Source organism: Pyrus communis, chromosome 3 (assembly GCF_963583255.1).
Source record: "Pyrus communis chromosome 3, drPyrComm1.1, whole genome shotgun sequence".
In the NCBI taxonomy this organism is placed as follows: Eukaryota; Viridiplantae; Streptophyta; class Magnoliopsida; order Rosales; family Rosaceae; genus Pyrus; species Pyrus communis.
Genome location: NC_084805.1, coordinates 25,157,942 through 25,178,773, shown reverse-complemented (window position 1 = coordinate 25,178,773; position 20,832 = coordinate 25,157,942). Strand labels below are relative to the sequence as shown.

Here is a 20,832-nt window from a genome sequence, read left to right as displayed (position 1 = left end):
CTACCTTGTGGAGAATATATGATGAGGGATGGATGAAATAGGTTATAAATAAATACCTATTTGGGCACTTTTGACTTGATTGAGGGATGATTGTCCATTGCTCGCGCATAGGAATTCCGATGTGCCTCGAAGGTAATTTTATCATTTTTACCCAAAAATCCATGTGTCGTCTCTTGATTATTTTTGGCTCCATGCTTATGTTTTCGATATTTATAGATATTGGATAATACTTGCACTCCCTAATGTGGGGATGCACATATTTTTCTATTTGCAAATAACATATCCTGACCGAGTGAAATTAACGATTGGAACCGTTGAATTGATTAATCTTCATTTGAAAATCACTCATACAAAAGATCGTTCAAATTGGAGATTGTTTAATCATCTAAAAGTATTAATCAAATGGACAGTTTATCATGAATATGTTACTTAGTACCTACTCTGTCGATTTGCTCAATACATGTAAATGACTAAACAATCTCCAATTGAAATAATTTTTGGTAAGAATGATCTTTTAATGAAGATTAAAATTTTGAACAAGTCCGATTATAGAATTGTATGAATAAGATACATTATTTGCAATATTGAGCTCACTCCCAAGAGAGGAATACAAGTAGGCTTGTAAATTAAACGACATGGAAGTTAATTAATGATTGAAATATTACTTAAGTATTGATTAATGTGCTTATTTCTTATTGGTGACACATCAAAATTTATGAACTTTTTGGGAGTGAGGAAATAAGAGTACATGCACGTGCAGGAATGGTGGTCTTTGCTGTTCCGCCCCGTAGCGCCGGGAAGTTACTGCGCGAGCGGTTTCACTGTAAAATGTCGGAAGTGCCCCTGTTGATGACCGTAACAGTCAGCTCATGAAATGTCCGGGAAAGATATGCTGATCCTTGATGTGCGTGAGTTAAGTGTTCAGAAGTTTCGGCTGTGAAGATTAAAAAGGAAAAAAACGGATTTGGAAACTAATTAAGAGAGAAATTAAAGTACAAATACATACATGCTTTGATTTCATGTTTCAAACCTAAAGTGTGTATGAGATTTTTTGCGTACAATAATGTATGACGTAGATTGCAGATTCAACTGTAAGTATTTAACTATATTCTAAGAGGAAAGTGTGAACGCGTCTCATGTAATGGTTAAAATTATTGTCTATGGTATGTTCAAAATTTTCCTAGTTGCACTTTCCTAACCCTCATCGATAACTATAACGTCGAAGAATACAATGTCAATGATATCGACCATACGATCGACCGATTCACATTTACAAAAACAAATGCAAATCATTTGAAACAAAATGTTCGCATAATTACCTTATCTGAACACGATACGATTGAGAAACACGTCGAGTTGCTATCGTCAAGGCATTTGTCAAAATACAATTAAAACAGAAGTTGAATCCAAATAAAAAACACGATTGAACATGACGCGACGTGAATGCTACCCCTACTGAAAATAATGGAGGGGTAGGAGTTGCAGAGGAGTTATTGTACGGAGCGGGCCAAGAAGGTACCAACTTGATGAAGGAGATGATGATCATTCCTCTCAATATGTCGAGTTTTGGTTTTGAATTCCAAGCCACACCATGTCTGGTACGTATCTGCATGAGATTCCGAAGAAAACGTGTATCGTTCTTCAGCCTAGCGTTTTTGTTACCAATATCTTGAGTTAAAAGGACGCATTTCTACGCTCTTAAATTGTTGATGGCCCACTGTGCCGGCCGCATGGCTTGTTTTGGTTCATTTCTCTCTTTCACGAAAGCAACTTGTATGGGAATTCAGCATCATTTGACGTTTCCGTGCTATAATACTATGTTTTTTAAAAAAAAAAATTTACACATAATATGACATATTGGACGAGAGTGCCACATAAACGGTAAACTCATTCCAAGTAAATTTCTTTCCTTTTTCACCATTACCCCATATATATATATATATATATGTTTGTATGTTAGTATTGAAAACTAATAATGATAGTAGTAAAATACATTAATTGAGGATTCTCTCCTCTCCCCTTCCCTCCCCTTCCCTCTCCTTCCCTCCTTTCTCACTTTTCTCTTTGTTTTTTTTATTTTTATTTTTTCTCATACAGAAGTAAACACAAGATGTTGACATAACATAATCGTAACCGTTCAAATAAGAAGAGACTGAATTTGAAGGAGAAAGAATTCTACTCCAGTTATCTACTCATTGGCTGCATCCTACAGATGTCGGCTGTAGTAGAATTTTCAAATGTTTATATTTTTAATGGTTGATTTGAGAATTTGAATTCTTGAAAATCATATGTCATTCTAAAGGTTAATGTCATTGATCAATGGAGCATTTCCAAACCGAAGTGTCAAATAGTTTCCAATGCTAAATGATTGCTCGTCGGTACTAGAGACACCAAGTTAATTTGATTGATCAAATAATATCGCAGTATTTGATTGACTAGCTTTGTTAGTTAAGAGTATTTGCCTATGCATCTAAGGTCATAGTTGAGATGTATTGTATTAATTACATGTAAGTATTGTAATCAAAGCCTAATTTTAGTACGCCAAAAAATAATCATATTTGAAACGACAAGTGACTTTGCTTAATATGTCATGTTTTAACACAAGTGATACCGAAAGAAAGAGATTTGAACATCGAATTCATTAGTAAACTCTCTTGACCATTATAAGTGTCCAAGCGTAAATAGTGGAATAAATAGTGAAGTCACAACCTCTGGAAAAATAAATAATCAAGAGATTAAAGTAAAACTGATATCAAAAGTATGACAGGAAAATGCCAAATTATGGCGTATGATGCTTAGATGGGTTAAAACTTGAAAAGATGGCAGTGATTCATTGCAGTTGAAGATGCTCTTTTACACTGGCATGGCGCAGCAACAAGGACATGAAATTTCTGAGGATAGTGGACAATTACTATTAGCAAATAAAGGTTCGTTTGCAATAAACTACATTGAATCTTCGACGATGTGGGCTAAAATCTAATTAATTAACATTGTTTCTTGCATCATGTGAAGAAAGAGATAAATATACATAACAATTTATATATACACCTTGTTGCAGTCAAGTCTGTCACGAGGTTATAAGTTGTAGCGGATTGCATGCATGTTGGGTTTAGTTAATCAACTCCATGTGCACCTTCAAATGTCTTTTGAATTTGATTAGGAGGTTGAAGCAGACTAACCAGCAAGAAGGAGACAGATCAGATCGATGCTACAATTCTACATGGCCTAAAAAAACAGTGAAAGCATGACATGTCAGCAGGATTGGAAGCAAAAGAGGGAGATGGGTTGCAACTGTTCGAGGCTGATTGATTGGGAGGTGCTCTCTGCTGGGTCCCTTCCTTTGAAAAGAACAAGACTCTTAAAAGCCTACATGATTATTTTAGATTATTAGATTTATTTCATATTGAAATATATTAGTTCACACTTTTGGAGAAGTAGATTGAGAGGAAGATGATGAAAAGGGCCCCATGATGTCTGCATGGAAACCCTACTTTCTGGAAAAGGCCAGCAAAAAGTGCAGCAAGTGGGATTGTTCTTGCATTTGAGCCTTGACACTCCAAAAGTGCAAACCAAAAACCCACATTTAATGTTGGCTTGTTAACTCGAACCACCAAATAATTATTAGATTATTAGAACCAGACTTTAACTGTTTAGTCACTTGAATACAATGGTAGATTTGAAAAAAAAGAAGATGTTCTGATCTACGTACTTCAACTTATAAATATGAGAATTCAAACTTGAATAGAAGAGAGCATGCACATTGTCGACAACCCTAAATGGTAACTAAATCAATCATTTCATGGTAGAGCTACTAGAAATGCTATAACCAAGTTAACCTCTAATACATATGGTTAACCGGTAATCGATCTTAACAAACACAGTAAAATTTTAAGACTAATATATGTTCTCGAAAAGTTAATTGAGTATTAGGAGTTTGTTTACAAGAACAAGTCACTAAAAAGTGATATGGTAATAGTGTGTAAATTTAACGTATCGGAATGAACTTAGGTTTGTATTTTATAGACAAACTAAATACTCAATGGATCATGTTTGGAAAATAACTTCATACTATAAACACATGCACGAGCATTCATAAACGCCGCACCTTAACAACCAAACCCCACTAAGGTTTGTTTCCGGCCATCAGTTCAGACATTAAGTCTAATTATAGTAAAGAATGTGATAGCTTTATCTTAATCATAGTAATTAGCAACCTCATAACCTAATGTAGCTAGCTATCTTTATGTTAATATTCTTATCTGGCCAAAAAGCAAACAAACCTAATAGTCTTAGGAATTTTGGACGCATTTGAAAGGTAGACAAAATTATTAACTGGTGGAATATTCAATAATTGATCAGAAAAAATAACAAGGGCCCGAAATTCTGAACCGTTCTTTGACAAAAAAACAAATTTCTAAACCGTTAAATTAAGCAATTAATTAAGCACTAATATGAACAAGTAAATCTGTCACATCAACACAAACTTTTTAACTCCATTGCTGTTCGGAATTTTCTCAAGTATCTTTCTGTTTCTTCAACTGTTATAGAACATGTTAATAATTAATTAATAATTGGTCACTGGAAGAATGAACCTTAAACCAGAAGTAATCAGTGAGACTTTTGCATTCACTTTTTCTGATTCACAAAGATATCTTACAAGACAAGTCTACCTCAATCAATTGTACCATACGCATTTTGTTTTCGAATGTCACAAATTTCTCAGTTGATTCTCTATTTCCTTCTGCAACAAGAGAACGAGACAAAATCTTATCAACCATAGAAAATAAGTTTCATAAAAAAAAATTATGCACATCTTCACTGGGGGAAAAATAATGAATTGTGCATTATTGGCACACTTTGTACTAGTGACAACAACTGTTTGGGGAAATCAGTGCAGTTCTAGTACAAGTGAAAAAGAATTGCTAAACCAGTAAAAATAATGACATGAAAAATGGCTCAAATGTCCATTATAGCTGCTTGATCGACAAAGACAATTTTATGTTTTATTATGATGTCGATAGTATGATCTTCATTGTTTATTAATGTTGTTGATATGATGGTTTATTGACATGATATCATATAGTATTTAAAATTATGTTTGTTGATCACATAATATTAATATATGCAGTGACGGATTCAAGACTCTAACCTCATAGAGTCTCGTTATAGAAGATCCACGCACTGAGCGCAAAATTAATTTTTCATTTTGCCTAGGTGGGCATGTCGTTATGCTTATATTTGTCGACAACTTCCAAGGCATGATGCCGAGGCTTGTCGAGCATCACCTGCTAAAGCCGGCCAAATTTTGTCAGAGAGGCATTTTATTGAATAATTTTTGGGCATTCTCTCAAGTCCCATACCAGATAGTCTTAGGGTCCTCCGGCAACCTTTCACCCTTATATTCCGAATTCCATATGGTCTCGTGACGCATAGGACCTCCCTTGGATCCGCCCATGGATGTAGGAATATGTATATAAGGGGCTAAACTTTTTTGAAACATTTATTGTCTGAGAGAGTTGAGAAAACAGTTGGTGTTTATAGTATTATTCGTAAGGCGTAAGTTTGTAAATGCTAATTGATCGATTAAACTGTTAAGAGTACACAAAACCGATGGAAACAAAATCAAAAGTGTCTTGGTTGGAATAGACCAAAAAAGTATCAAGCGAACAAATATCTATGCCAATCACATTCAAGCTTTGATCATTATCCATACCATATATATAAGAGAGCCTTTCAATGTGTTGGATGCTCTAAACCTATCGGTCCCCCATTCTACCTGTAATTCGATAAAGGTTCATGGAAACTAGATCAATTGCCCTCACCTAATTTTTCTTCCCACATTTGCATAAAATTAATAATGTATTTTACTAAAAGTGCATACAACAATGACAAAGGTTTATTCCACTAAGTGGTTTCATTGTATGAATCCTAGAACGCTACTGTGATCGATTTTGTGTAAAGTCTTCCGTTAACTCTAAGTACCCCATGTCTATTCTTATAGTCTATTTCCAAGTCTTCCTCTACCCCTTTTGTCTCGAGCCTTTGTCTCATAATCTCATATTCTAATCAGAGTATCTGTATGTATTTATTCCACATGTTCAAACCACCATAACCATTTTACTATAAAGGGGTAATGTATTAAAATATTGCTAGGAGCTTAAGATGCTACAAGTACAGAGATTTCCGCAGAAAGATTATGCTTTTCACATCAACCTCAGGAGTTTAATATATGTGAGGAATGCATGGTGAATAAATTAATCAACGTAATTATATAAATACATGAAATGTAGTGGGGAGATGCAACAATAGTGGTATATTAGGATTAAAAGTTTTAAACAAATGACCATTTCAAGGAAGTAGCAGAGGAAAAATGCATAAGAAAGCACAGTGAACAAGCCACCAATATTCCCGCTGTTTTGATAGGCCGACAAACGGACAAAAAATATGGCACAGCCAAATTCTTCCTCAACAAAGCATATAAAAAAATGCTGTATTAGTTGAAAATTATGACACAAATTTAATATTAAACAGACTTTTGGGACTATATTATATTAAGTCAGTACGATAGTCTACTAATTTAATAAAAAATATGATTAAAACCCTAATGGTGTGTGGTACGTAATGGCTCAATCAAGAACAACCCAAAAATAGTAAAAAAAAACTAGGGTTTGGAATCCAAGTATGGAAGTTGAATTCTCTTTCTTGGTACCATAAAAATATGCACACCTGATGTTCCCGAAGCTGTTGACGTCGCTTCCATGTCTGCTCGATCTGCTGTGATTGCTCATCTAACTGCTAGACTTTGTCCCGCTGTCTAACGTTTTATATGTATTGTTGGATCTTATTTTTGCAGAATTATATAATTTATTTTTACAAATGACGCAATTTGCAGCTGGTGATTTGGCTTCCGGTATTCTACTAAATGGTGAGGGAGCATTGAGCCCAGACGAGATCAAACTGGGAACTGGTCACTGGTCAACTTTATTATATTTGTAATCACAACTTTTGTGCGTAGCAAGTTGTTGAATGGATGCACTTTTTCTTTTCATAAAAGTGGGTGCCACATGTATGTTAACATATTTTTCAAGAGAAGGTTGATGGAGAAATTTGAATAATTAGGGTTAATATTTTGTGCTTCAGATATAAGGAAATGGATCAAGATCATTTCCTGAGTTTAGGAGGCTGAGCCTCCTGAGCAAATCACATGAACTGTTGGATTAAAATTCAACGGTTACAATTATTATAACTTTTAGACGGATCCCCTATTTGTAGCTGTTGGATTTTGATCCAACAGCCCGTGTGATTTTGTGCTTCAGATATAAAGAAATGAGAGATGAAAAAGGTCATGGGAAAGAATAACAGAACTTGACTGTTTTAATGATGAGTAATATTATTCATACCATGTTTTTGTACCACATTAGGTGGCATTTGATGTGGAGAGCTACATCATTTGAATTAATCAGATTTTTAAATTTAGTTCATTATTTAATAAATTAATAATTAAGAAAAACTAATTAATTAAATTATGATTGTGATATACGAGGAGTCTTTCTCCTTCATTTTCTTGGGTTTTGCAAATTTTTCAAATGATATGGCTGTCCACATCAGATGTCACCTAAAGTGGTATAGAAATGTGGTATAGAAATATGGTATGAATGGTATTACTCTTTAATGATTTTATAACATTAAGTGCTAGACCAATCAATTTCAAAAGAAGATAAGTCAATAAGGGTGAAATGATGAGTCCATAAAGGTAATATGATAGGTTTACAAGAGCTTCTGATTAGTTTGAATTAAGAAATGAGGAATAATGAACGAAAACAAAATCTTAAATGTGAAACAACTAAAAATGAAATAGTTATTAAGCGGGAGTTGAGCCCTAAAAGTTTTTTGAAATGCCTAAATTGGGTACTTCTCAGAAAATTTCCCATAAGATTGGTTTGAGGCTTTGAGCACTATGACTCGAGTGGTAATATTTTCCAAGTTAAATGAGGATTTTGCAATGTGGATTTACTAGCAAGAATCGGGCAGAAACTAGATTTTTATGTGACCCAAAATCTGCAGGTTATCAGTGTTTCTCACTGCTAAAATTTAATAGAGGTTTGAAGCTACCAGCAAGAATCATGCAGCAGCAAGATTTTTCTGTAACCCCAAATCTGCAGGGTTATCGTTTCCCCTGGCCTTTATTTATTGGTTTCCATGTTTTTTTTTTATTTTTTATGTAGTTTGAATGGTCCTGAGCTCTAAAGAAAAGGCCACTGAATTCATAGTATCTTTTCAGCCTGTACATGAATTTTTGTTGTATACGTTGTTGGTTACCAAACACTATCTAGCTCATAAATCAATCACATACCCATATGTAAACATCAAAACCTAAGTGGTGAGTGCTGAGTAATTTTAGCAAAGGAGTTTCCCTGATATGCTTAATATACATCAATGTTCATGTTAGAATGGAAAGCGATTTGATTCTTCCTCTGGAGCAATGTTTGCACAATTTTGAGGCTACTTAAATGTGCTCGAGCCATCTCAAGATCACTTGAGCAATGCTTGAGCACTACTAATACTAAGGTGCCTCGAGTGGGCATAACCATTGTGTAAGAGTTTTACTTCTTATGTGGGCTCGTGAGGTTTTGAAGTTTGACCTTGATTAAGGCGTTTATTTATTTTATAGGTATAATGTCGTCAAAACTAAAGACAAAGATAAAGAATTTTTCTAGCATCTTAATAATGCACTTGGGGGAAAAAAGGTAAGTAGGACCATATGTTTTTTTTTCCATGAATATGTCAATCAAAACTACATTTAGTTTTGAAGAAAATAAAAAACTTAAACTCCAATTGTCTTTGCACTTGACTATTACCGTAGTACCAGTGGGGAGTTTCTTTTCTATATAAGCACTATGCTATTTAAACTAACTCTAAACTACTAAGATGGGAACTCAAACTCAAATGTTATAACCATTCTGACTATGCCAACATTAGTAAAATTTTGAGTCTTGAAAAGTTTCTCATTAACATTATCAAATTATTAGGGGATTTTATGTATTAAAAAAAAGAGTATTTTTGCTCACCATCATCACTATGGTATATGTTCATCATACATCTAATTATTTGTGACCTTTTATTTAACTTTAGTTAACTTTCACATTAAATTTTTCTTTTTCAATTTTGAATTTTTATTTTTACCAAAGTTAAGTAAAGTATACGTGGCCATTATACGTATGATCGCATACATCATAATTTATAGTGGTGAGCAAAAATACTCACTTCAAAAAAAAAAAATGATTATAAAGACAAAAGCATAGCCCACCAGACCCAACATCATCTTCCGCATCATAGGCCCTGTCCCCAAAATTGGGCCACTTCAAAACAAAACCCAATTGAGCCCAGAACTCAACCCGGCCAGTACTTGCCCAGTAGGTTTCCTTAATTTCAAAGTTCGTGGACAAAAATAACCTCATCAAAACATGCAAATTCCCGAGAAAATCCAAGGGGTGGTGGTATGCATACAATATATCATATGAGAAATTGAGTGAGAATTGAAAAATTAAACCAAGACCCAAATATTGAATTTTTAGTTGTGACGGAAAAACGGATGGTATATCACGTGTTTTTATGCAAATGATGGAAAATTTAATTTTTAAGTTATTAATCTTTTAACACACATAATCCACTACTTATATAAGAACATATGATGTACCACTTCATATGACAGTCATACTGAAAAATCTCTTCTTTTACTGGTGAGAGGGCACTCTACCACCGCCTTGTGAATAAAGTTTTTCATATTTTAGGTGTCTGAACTCTGAAGCCTCTCTCGGAAATGTCTAAAATTATAAAAGTGAGTAGTACAGAGTGAATTACTCAGCTTCTGAAAGCATTGGTCACGTTCTTCAATACTCAAAAACAAAAAAGAAAAAAAAAGTGAAAAAGAAATAATTTCCCTCTCAAGAAACTGCAGATTCTTCAACAAACCCTTGCATTTAAACCTCCCATTTATTCTCAAATGCTTCTCACTCCTCTTAAACACAAAGAGAAGAGAGAGAGAGAGAGAGAGAGAGAGTAGTGGGGCCTTCAGTTTTAAATTTTATATTTAGTATATTTTCTGCTGAGGTTTTTTTTCTTCCTCTTTTTGTTCATATATTTATTTGTTTTCTTGGAGAAGGGTGAGGAATGTTATCATCAAGCATGAGAAAGAAGCTATGGGTTTTGGTTTTGCAGTGCCTTTTGTTCATGGGATGCCATCTGGGTAACTTCTCTCCTGTTTCCTTCATGTTTTCTGTTTAAAGCAAAGCTAGCTTTCGAGTTTTCTGGTTTTTATGTTATTTTTTCTTGCTATTTATTTGTTTTTGTATTTTTTTTTTGAGATCTTGTTGTTTAGAAGTTGGCAGTTTCTGGTCAGGTTTATATATTTGTTTTATGATCTGTTTCCCAGAAAACATACAGTTGAATATGGACATTTGAAGCTTACAGAATTATTTTTATTTAAAAAATATTGGAGAGAAACATTCTGAGATTTGCATCAATAGTATATGTGATAAAGGGATGAACATGCTCTCATCTAGTACTAAAAGTTTTAATTTTTATATTTGTTTACCATAACCATTTACATTTGATAAGCAAGGGAAGGATTTTTTGTTATAGAAAAAAATGTAATTGCTTGGGAAGTAGGCCAACCCTTCTATTTCTGTCACCAATTTTTGAACCAAAAAGAAAAGAAAAAGTAGTCTCTAGGCAGGCACCCCTGTGTCATGGAATGTAGGGTATTACTCATAAAAACACGATATCCCTGTATATTGGTTTCGTCTAACTCCAGGTACCACATGCTGTGAGAGATGCCCTAGTCAGACAAACCTACTGAAATTCCTATCCTTTGTGAGTTCTATTGATGCCAATTCTGACTTTTATTGGGGGTCCATGTTGCCTATAAGACATGAGGCACATGATCTCCTAGGCCACTTTTTCCCTTGTATTATTCAAGTTTAGGGTTACTATCCACTTTTCTTTATGTTTTGTTGCTTGAGTTTGTAGGGAGTTATCCTGAACTTGAAGATTTATTTTACTGAATCTCTACCCACCTTGTACATAATGGTGGATGAGCTACACAGATGATAGACCAATGCACATATACGTTTAAGCTAATTTCAAATAGGATCAATCATTTTATAAACTCGAACTGTCCGTGACCCGGTTAGATTTTATATAAACAATGACCAATGAAGTCACCCTGATGAAACATTATTCAATTTTTCTGCAAATTTTTAGTTTCATCAATGGAAGTGGCGCTGCAAGATGGAGCAATACCAGACACCACATTGTCACCACCAGAAGGGAACACAACATTCCTTGATGGCACAACATGGTGCGTAGCCCTTCCCGGGGTTTCCCAAGCTGATTTGCAGAATGCATTAGACTGGGCCTGTGGATTGGGAATGGCAGACTGCAAGCCAATTCAACAAGGTGGAGCGTGTTACGAACCAGATACCCTGGTCTCCCATGCCTCTTACGCTTTCAATAATTATTATCAGCAGAACGGGAATTCAGATATTGCCTGCAATTTTGGGGGAACTGCTGCTGTCACTAAAACTAACCCAAGTAAGTTATACATCTCCCCATTCTCCCTTATAATAATTACTGTAACAACGGGGCACTTGTAATATCTTCTCGTGGATTCGAACTTAGAACAACTTAGAGATCAATTTTTGAGGTCATACCTAATTGGATTTTTCGTATCAAAACAATCAAATGAATTATTTACTGGCCCTTAGTTATTGTGCTTTGAAATTGAAATTTTAAGGTACAGTCATGTCACTTTTGGAGTTTGCAACCCCAATGGTCTAGTTCGTCCCAGATTTTTAACTCGGCATTTCACATTGCGCTCGTGTTCTTAAAGGGGTTCGATGGCCATTTGGTAGTGTTGGCAATCTTACCAAGCTTTCAGATTATTCTCGTGATTATATGGTTATCTCTAGATTCTCCACATAGCAATAAGTAACAAGAATGTAAGTTCCGTTCGGGGATCATGCACAAACTCTACTAGAATGTTATTGCTCTATGATATCGTCGTTTTAAGTGTTGAATCTAAGCCTTCAATTCTGCTCTACTGATCAGTTTCATCACATTATTACAGGTCAAGGAAAATGCGTCTATGCTGCGCCCGGGTACGCTTGTTTCCCCGACGCGATTTAGTTTTCGTAATCTGAAAGACAAAGTGTCTGTTATTTACACAATGCTCATGGATTGATACACACATTATCTTCTTATTTTTTTTGACAGATCTGTAGGCTCTGCAGCACCTCCGTTTTCCAAGCAAAATCCCACCTCTCTTTGGTGGCAACTTGCTTGCCTTTTACTGCCTTTGTATCTGGGAAGCTGATATTTTGATGAGGTTAATTAAACTGCTGCCAAGAAAAGCCAAAATTCCACCTGCTTGTACAAAAAGCTATTTGCTGTCACTGTGGGGGGAAAAAGCAGGAGATGAGAACATGATTAGATTGGGGTTTTGTAACCGTAATATGCTTTATCCCTATCTTTGTTTTTGGTTTAGGAATCTATTACTGCTAATTAATCAAATCCTCTCTTTTCACCTTTTGCCTGATTGCCTTCTTCTTCTAATCGTATTCATTCATGTTGTCTTGTTTGGGGGGAACATCATATGGACTTCTAAATTTAACCATCACTTTGCATGGAATAAGATGTTTCTCCCGTAGTGGATTTCATCTTCCTTTCTTTTCTAGGTCTTTTGTAGATCGGGGATTGATATTGTGGCGGCATTTTAAGTTAATTACGTTTTGTTAAGCGTTTTAACTTTCTTATATGATAGTGCATGATTGGTTTGAGATACTGTTATAATGACAAAAAAAATGACATTCCATTGATGATGTTTTTGTCATTTCTCATACCAAATATTCATGTCCAATAACAAAATATCTTATTACATTACTGACACATTTCTTATAATAACAAGTATTGCTAATAAGAGAGTAACAACCATTCGAGATAGAGCATTATTAGATAAATGTTCTTAACCGTTTGATAAATTTTATATAAAAACAAATATGAAGACAATTTATTATTGAAATGACAAGATTACCCTTATCATTTTCTCAAGATATATTGAGAGATGATATATGTGAGCAGAAGAAACAAAAATCTAGAGATGTAAATGTGGGGGCCCACTCACCACCTTTACAGTATCTCTGTGGATTACATCTTTTGTCCCCCCCGGGCCCGGGGCGCCCGGCAGGGGCCTAGGAAACCAAATCATCATTAACATAAACAATGCACCTGAAATGATAATATTACCCTCGGTCACTGTTCAAAACTTCAATGCTGGTCCATCAATGGATTGGATTTGAATTTCAATCTTCAGGGCCAACCCAGCATGGATTGGATTTGAATTTCAATCTTCAGGGCCAACCCAGCCTAGTCCAACTTGGCCCAATCGAAGCCCAAATGTGAAGATCTAAAAATCAAATGCAATCAGAAGCTGCTGCCAACACACGGAACCTTATCCAATTAAGTAATACGATCAAATCCAATGGCAAAGGGCCACGTCAGCAGGCAAGGATCCTGGTGTATCCGAATCTGGGAATTCTGAAGCCACAGGTTACTCGTGTGGCTGTGGCTGAAAAGGTTTATAACAATATTACGGGATGCAAAAGCTCATAAAATTATCAAAACAAAAGAAAGAGAGAAATTGCAATACAAAATTCAGAAAATGGCAGCTGCCACCGTGACCACTTCTCTCCCACAATTCAACGGCCTCAGACCCAAAATCTCATTCTCCAATGCGCAAAGCATGGTAAGTTCTTTTCAATGTGTTTCATGGCATGATGTAGAATATACGCTTAGGATTTGACGTTTGTCGACCATGTCTATCATGTTTCTCGTTGCGTCATTGCGGATGTTAAACACAAAATATCGAGCGTAACATGTGTAGGGGTATATATGTTTTTTGAGTACTTGTAGTCTTGAATACAGTGGAACATAGAGGGCTAAATGTTATTAATTGTTTGAGCTACAAGCCATTTACAAGGCAAACTAGTGCGCAAGTTAAATTGATGCATTCCTCGTTTTTCAGGCAATTGTTCAACCGATGAGGCGCAAGGGCCAGGGCGCTCTGGGAGCTCGTTGCGATTTCATCGGCTCACCTACCAATTTGGTAAGCAAATATTTCACTGAATTATATGCACAAAAACCAGATCATATAGTGGAATGTGAATGTGATTAAGTTACTAATCAATTTTGATTTGGACAGATAATGGTGACCAAAACAACCCTAATGCTGTTTGCCGGAAGATTCGGGTTGGCTCCGTCGGCAAACAGGAAATCAACGGCAAGATTGAAGCTTGAAACAAGGGACTCTGGGCTGCAGACCAGCAACCCAGCTGGGTTTACACTTGCTGATACATTGGCCTGTGGTTCTGGGTGTCACATTATTGGGGTTGGAGTTGTTTTTGGCCTTAAGAATATTGGTGCCCTGTAATTAAAAGAAGAAGATGTTTGTGAACTCTTGCACTGAATGATATTTCTAAGTCATATATTCATAGAACATGGGCTAAAAATGATGACCTTTTCCCTTCAATACAGTTGCTTAGCATTGTTCTAAAAGACGTCAGGCGATAGTCAGGCTAAGACCTAGCTCATAGGCAAACTAAGCGGATTTAATTAATTTTATTACATAACATATAAATAGGTGCCTACTTACACTCTAAAGAAAATATACTTGTATTGAGAATTTGGGAAAGTTAAAACTTAAGTTGTAATGACATTAGCGTCATCATAGGCTAATGCAACAAAAATAAGAAAAACCTAAAACCCAAAATCAAAATAAAAAATTCAATAATTCATAATCTAAATTGACATCATCTTTCATCACAGATTAATCAATGATTCAATGAATCAATATGTGTAAATGGGGTTGTGCATCTAGAATTCAACACCATTCAGTTGTAGTGTGAAGAAAATTAAAGATTAAAATAAAAAATAAAAATAAAAAATAAAGTTTGAGCAGGTTGCATAATGAGTTCAGGCAACGGCGCGAGAGTCTAGGCATCCACATATGCGAGAGACGTCACAGACAGAATCACAGTCGGCATGAGCGGAGGCAGAGAGTGAGAAAGAGAGGGAGAGCGCGTCTCTATGGAGAGACAAAGAGAAGAAAAACACGGAAACGGCAAGATAAATAATATGGGTTCTTTTTAGGTAGGTTACCCATAAAACTCTCTAACTTAATTTAAAAGAATTAAACACAACGAAACCCTAAATCTGCCTAGGCACCACCTAGCCTAAATTGCCTAGCCCCTAACCGATTTTTCTCCATGTTTTAGCCTAATCACATCGGTCTTCTACTGTCCAATGCCTCGATGCCACCTAGACCAATTTTTAGAAAAGTGTTGCTTAGTAGCTAATATGTAGCTCGCTAACGAAAATAGTTTTTGTATAACATGAAAAGTGAGATAAAGAGATGATTAAAGATATGAACTGATTGCACGAAAATTTCTCTCCTCAAAAACTTCCTCACATTGGACCTTCTACCACTTTCCACTTACTTTAATTGAATTTCATGCTTATGGGATATTAGATTGGATGCTAGTTTTAGGTTATAAACGGGGTTTTTTGAGCTTTAAATATCTTGAATCTATTCTTACCATCACTATATCCTACTAAAGATAATATCAACGGATTTGGAATGACATATTGCGCCATGTAAGTTGTTACAAATTGTATTTCTTGGTTGATCAAGTACCGTAAAGCTGGGGTTGTGGTCGTTTTTGGCCTTAAGAACGTAAAAGGAACCCAAGGAGTATGAATTATATTGATTGAAACACCAACATCTCTTATTTAGTGGCACTTTACCTTTTTATGTTAGAAGATGTCCTTAATTCAATCTTCAATTTCTCGTTAAAAAGAACAATCTAATTGTAAAAGAGGAAAAAAAAAAAAAAACCCCTAAACAAGACCAAAAGCAAGAAAAATACTAAAGTTGAAAAATAAAATGGAAATTGGTAAAATTTGACTTGGACATAATTTTTGAAAAACACACTATACGTATTGAGATATTATTGCGTGTCAAGTCGTCAACTTTTCTACACAACTACGTTTCTCTCTTTTATCACATGTACGTAACCAGTTTGTCATACTCAAAAGTCTATCCAATTCATTTTTTTTCCGTTAACACAAGAAATATTACTAGTTTAATTTACGCTACCGGAAAAATGAAAGATTTGAATCCGAGACCCGATAAACAGAGAAATCAGTTTAAATAAATTTTCTAAAGCGGGCCAAGTGGGTCATGAATCCAAAAAAATTTTGGATCAGGCCGACGCCCATAAATTAGCCTAACCGGATCGCACCCAAGTCCCGACAAACCCACAGAGAGAGAGAGAGAGTGTGTGAGTGCTGCTGGTTAGGGCTCACTGGTTCGGCCTCCTCTACAAAACCAACCACCAACCAAAGCGATTTGCAGAAGAAGATGAGCGTATGGAACTACGTCGTAACGGCTCACAAGCCCACCAACGTCACCCACTCCTGCGTCGGCAACTTCACCGCCCCTCAGGAGCTCAATCTCATCACTGCGTACGTCACCACCCTCCAATCCCTCTCTCTCTCTCTCTCTCCGATTGGATTTCGAGTTTATCTTTCTGCTAGGGTTTCGTTAATGCGTTTTGTATCCTGAGGCAACCTCTTCATTTTCTCATATACTGGTAGATACATATATGCCAGGTTAATTTTGGCTTAGATATTCATGCATTAAGTTGTTTGCAAGATTAAAATTTCAAAGCAAAAAAAAAAAAAAAAAAAAAACTTCAGATTTCGGGCCTAAGGCGATTGAGTTTGGGGTATCCTGGCAGTTTTTCGAGCTTAGCGGTGCAATGCCCGGTGTTTTATGGGAAAACAATGAAATGTTTGTACTTGTAGCTCTGTTTAGGTTATCGAGATTATCATTTGATCTTTTAGTGGGGAGGATTCGTGCGGCACTGGTTCTATCGATAGTCTAGAATGCTTCTATCGATAGTCTGGAATGCTGCCATCGATAGAGCTTTCACGTCTGCGCATAACACGTAGACTCTTTATTGTGGTGTATATGGCTTCAATGCAAATTGTCATTAATCATACATCACAAATTTCGTTGATTAATCATATTATTTTGCAGCAAGATTTCTTGTCCAAAGTTCTATCTAGTTCATGATTGGATTTGGCTTCGTTAATCTTGATTTCAGGAAATGTACGCGAATTGAAATTCAGCTACTTACTCCTCTGGGACTGCAGGTATGTCAATCTATTTTGTTGTAGAAGAAAAACTGATAGATATTTTGAAGTTAATAGCTTACATGTGTGTCGTGCAATTAAAACCTCGGGTTCCAGGAATTGTATCGTTGTATTTTTAAATGTGAACTGTCCGGTGTCATTCTTGGGGAAATTGTTGCTCTTCGGTATTTCTTGCACCTTTTTGGTAGTTAATGATGTTATGTTGACTTTCCAGGGATTTATAAGTTATTGGGAACAAATTAGTTATGATTCATCCAAGAATCAAGTTTTCAAACTTGAGAACTTAGTCCTTTGCATTGCACATACGTCATCTCCTAATAAGAATTATCATCTACTCATTTCACTGAAAACTTAGTCCTATAGAATTATAGTACAGAATTAGTCAATAAGTTTTACTCGACTGTATGGAATATTATTTATTTCCGGCCTCATAAACCCATTTCATGGAATTTGAAATACATTTACAATGCACAATCGAATAAACTATATATTCCAATGTTGAATTAACGTTTGAACTTCTCTGATTTTTGTCTTTTTCTGCTATAAAATATCAAATTTGTAGCTTTGTTTCTGTTGCCATCTAAAACCATTAGCATGCATTAAGCTAAATTTTTTTCTCTACAGCCTATCTTGGATGTCCCAATATATGGAAGAATAGCGACGCTTGAACTTTTCCGGCCTCATGTGAGTATTTATTTCATATTTTTGTCTTGTTTCGTATTATTAATTTCCGGGCTTTAATAGTGTTTTTTTTTTCTTCGACAGGGTGAAACACAGGATTTTCTATTTATTGCAACAGAAAGGTACAAATTTTGTGTTCTTCAGTGGGATGCCGAAGCATCTGAGCTCATCACAAGGTTAGATATGCAAACCAAGTGAAAGTGGTTCTTGTCGTTTAAATTATTCACAAAAGTACATAGTAAATTCCAGTAATCCAGTCTTCTAGAAACATAATGATGCTTTATAGGTGGTGAATTCCTTTTGTTGTCTTTTAGTTGTTAACCTTCAGTCAACAGTTTTTCTTGACACTCATTTTATATGGGCTGTAAATGTATCTTTTTGACAAATGCATGTCCTTGTCGTGTAGGGCAATGGGGGATGTCTCAGATCGCATAGGTCGTCCTACAGACAATGGTCAAGTAAGTTAAATGATTCTACGACCCTCAATTCCTGTAGGTTTTTCGTGTTAAAACATTTATGTCTTTCTGGAGTTGAAGTCTAAACCATAAATATTACTAATGTACATTTTCTTTACCTACTATTTTTCTGCAGATTGGTATTATTGATCCAGATTGCAGATTAATTGGACTCCATTTGTATGATGGATTGTTTAAGGTGTTGGTTTTTAATCTTTTACTGGGAAGAAATATAAAGATCTTCATTTTGTCATCACATTTATAGTTTAGAAATGACACAATATGCTGTTGGTTTTTCAGGTGATTCCTTTTGATAATAAAGGGCAGCTCAAGGAAGCATTTAATATACGGTATATAGTAATATATATATATATATATATATTACTATATATATTGTGGTTTAGTCTTCTTGTGATTAATTGACCATGACGTGTATATAAAATTTACTCAAATAAATTGATTACAATTTCTTGTTCCCTTCTTTTTGTGTGAAATTATAATTTCTTTTCACTCTAACTATATCTTTGGGTAACTTTTCAGGCTTGAGGAACTTCAAGTTTTGGATATCAAGTTTCTATATGGTTGTTCAAAACCAACAATTGTAGTTCTATATCAGGTACTAGTCATTCCTTTCATTGGGATATCAAGTTTATGTTGGGCTACCGTAGTATTTCTCTATCTTCTTATCACTTAAATTGTCTTAGTATCATTTGTTCGAGTTTTCTGTACACTGTTCTTTTTGTTATGTTTCTTGTATTGGATTGAAGATTATTTAAGCAAAGGCTTAGGCAATGCCTATGTAAGAACCTATTAGTACAGCAGTTTCGAAATGGAAAACTTGATTGAAACAAGCGTGATCTGGTCAGTGATGTTGGTGTATTTCTACATATTTATACATAAACTATCTAAGATCCTTGTGACTCTGCTCCATTTCCAAGTACAGAACAGTGTTCATGTGTTGTGTTAGGGTATTGCCCATATAACATTAGCATATACTCTAAAACTGTGGGAGGCCTTTTTGGGTGGTAAAATAGTGTAGGAGTATTTCGGACAAAAATTTTGATTGCCTTACTGTGGTTGAAATATTGCAGGATAATAAAGATGTTCGCCATGTCAAAACGTATGAGGTTTCTCTGAAGGATAAGGATTTTGTCGAAGGTCCTTGGGCACAGAACAACGTTGAAAATGGGGCTGATTTGTTAATACCGGTTCCTCCGCCACTCTGTGGTGTTCTTATTATTGGAGAAGATAATATTGTTTACCGCAGCCCGAATACATTTAAAGCAATCCCAATAAGACATGTATGCTATAGTATTATATGATGTTGTTTTGGAATTACGTGTTGAATTGGTTTTAGAAGTATCATTTCAAGTTTTTCTTTGTCATTGGTAATAGTCCATCACAAGAGCCTATGGGAGAGTAGATGCAGATGGTTCCAGGTATTTACTTGGTGATCATGCCGGGCTACTTCACCTACTTGTTATAACGCATGAGAAAGAAAAGTGAGTCCAAATACATTCTTGAAAACATCTGATTGTTTGTGGTTGAAGGTTATGGGTTTAGTTCCTCAGGGTTTAATCTACTCTTCTTCTTGCAGGGTGACTGGACTGAAAATTGAGCTCTTGGGGGAGACATCAATTGCATCTACTATTTCATACCTTGATAATGCATTTGTCTATATCGGATCAAGTTATGGGGATTCACAGGTGGGTACTCAGAACTATTGCTTGTTACTTGTTCTATTCTTAGCAATGAAAATTTGTTCTTCAAAGAATAAAAGCCATTAGTAAGTAATAGAAGGGACTGTACACAGTCTATAAAGATAGATATGAAAGAAAGTAATGTTTTAATAATGCATTTCAAGTTTTAAAAGAAATAAAGATGTGTGGATATTATGATCAAAATTACATTGATACCTCATTAAATGATTTGGATTATAATATATTAACACTCCAAAGTGTGTGAACGCAGCTTGTAAAGCTAAATCTACAGCCTGATGCAAAGGGTTCATATGTGGAAGTCTTAGAAAGGTATGTCAATTTGGGGCCGATCGTTGACTTTTGTGTGGTTGATCTTGAGAGGCAAGGCCAAGGTCAGGTTGTAACTTGTTCTGGAGCTTTCAAGGATGGTTCTCTTCGTGTAGTTCGGAATGGAATTGGAATCAATGAACGTATCCATTCTTTATCCCTATCTTTGTTTTTGGTTTAGGAATCTATTACTGCTAATTAATCAAATCCTCTCTTTTCACCTTTTGCCGGATTGCCTTCTTCAATGCTGGTCCATCAATGGATTGGATTTGAATTTCAATCTTCAGGGCCAACCCAGCCCGGTCCAACTTGGCCCAATCGAAGCCCAAATGTGAAGATCCAAAAATCAAATGCAATCAGAAGCTGCTGCCAGCACACGGAACCTTATCCAATTAAGT

General features: G+C 35.5%; 3 protein-coding genes across 3 annotated transcripts; all 3 read left to right on the top strand.

Annotated features, from left to right (window-relative positions):
* Nucleotides 1–10,057: 10,057 nt before the first annotated feature.
* On the top strand, nucleotides 10,058–12,763 carry LOC137727406 (major pollen allergen Ole e 10-like). Its single transcript, XM_068466274.1, has 4 exons — nucleotides 10,058–10,246; nucleotides 11,263–11,592; nucleotides 12,128–12,158; nucleotides 12,274–12,763. The coding sequence occupies exons 1-4, from the start codon at nucleotides 10,171–10,173 to the stop codon at nucleotides 12,371–12,373; spliced, it is 537 nt and encodes a 178-aa protein (XP_068322375.1). The 5' UTR covers nucleotides 10,058–10,170; the 3' UTR covers nucleotides 12,374–12,763.
* Nucleotides 12,764–13,578: 815 nt separating this feature from the next.
* Nucleotides 13,579–14,573, top strand: LOC137727289 (photosystem I reaction center subunit psaK, chloroplastic-like). Its single transcript, XM_068466154.1, has 3 exons — nucleotides 13,579–13,801; nucleotides 14,081–14,161; nucleotides 14,258–14,573. Exons 1-3 carry the CDS (start codon nucleotides 13,718–13,720, stop codon nucleotides 14,483–14,485), a joined length of 393 nt encoding a protein of 130 aa, XP_068322255.1. The 5' UTR covers nucleotides 13,579–13,717; the 3' UTR covers nucleotides 14,486–14,573.
* A 1,861-nt stretch (nucleotides 14,574–16,434) lies between these two features.
* Nucleotides 16,435–20,753, top strand: LOC137727444 (DNA damage-binding protein 1-like). The gene is made up of 12 exons (XM_068466303.1): nucleotides 16,435–16,578; nucleotides 17,223–17,271; nucleotides 17,896–17,955; nucleotides 18,037–18,128; nucleotides 18,359–18,410; nucleotides 18,544–18,606; nucleotides 18,708–18,757; nucleotides 18,948–19,023; nucleotides 19,499–19,708; nucleotides 19,803–19,909; nucleotides 20,005–20,113; nucleotides 20,379–20,753. The coding sequence occupies exons 1-12, from the start codon at nucleotides 16,475–16,477 to the stop codon at nucleotides 20,613–20,615; spliced, it is 1,209 nt and encodes a 402-aa protein (XP_068322404.1). The 5' UTR covers nucleotides 16,435–16,474; the 3' UTR covers nucleotides 20,616–20,753.
* The last annotated feature ends 79 nt before the right edge of the window (nucleotides 20,754–20,832 follow it).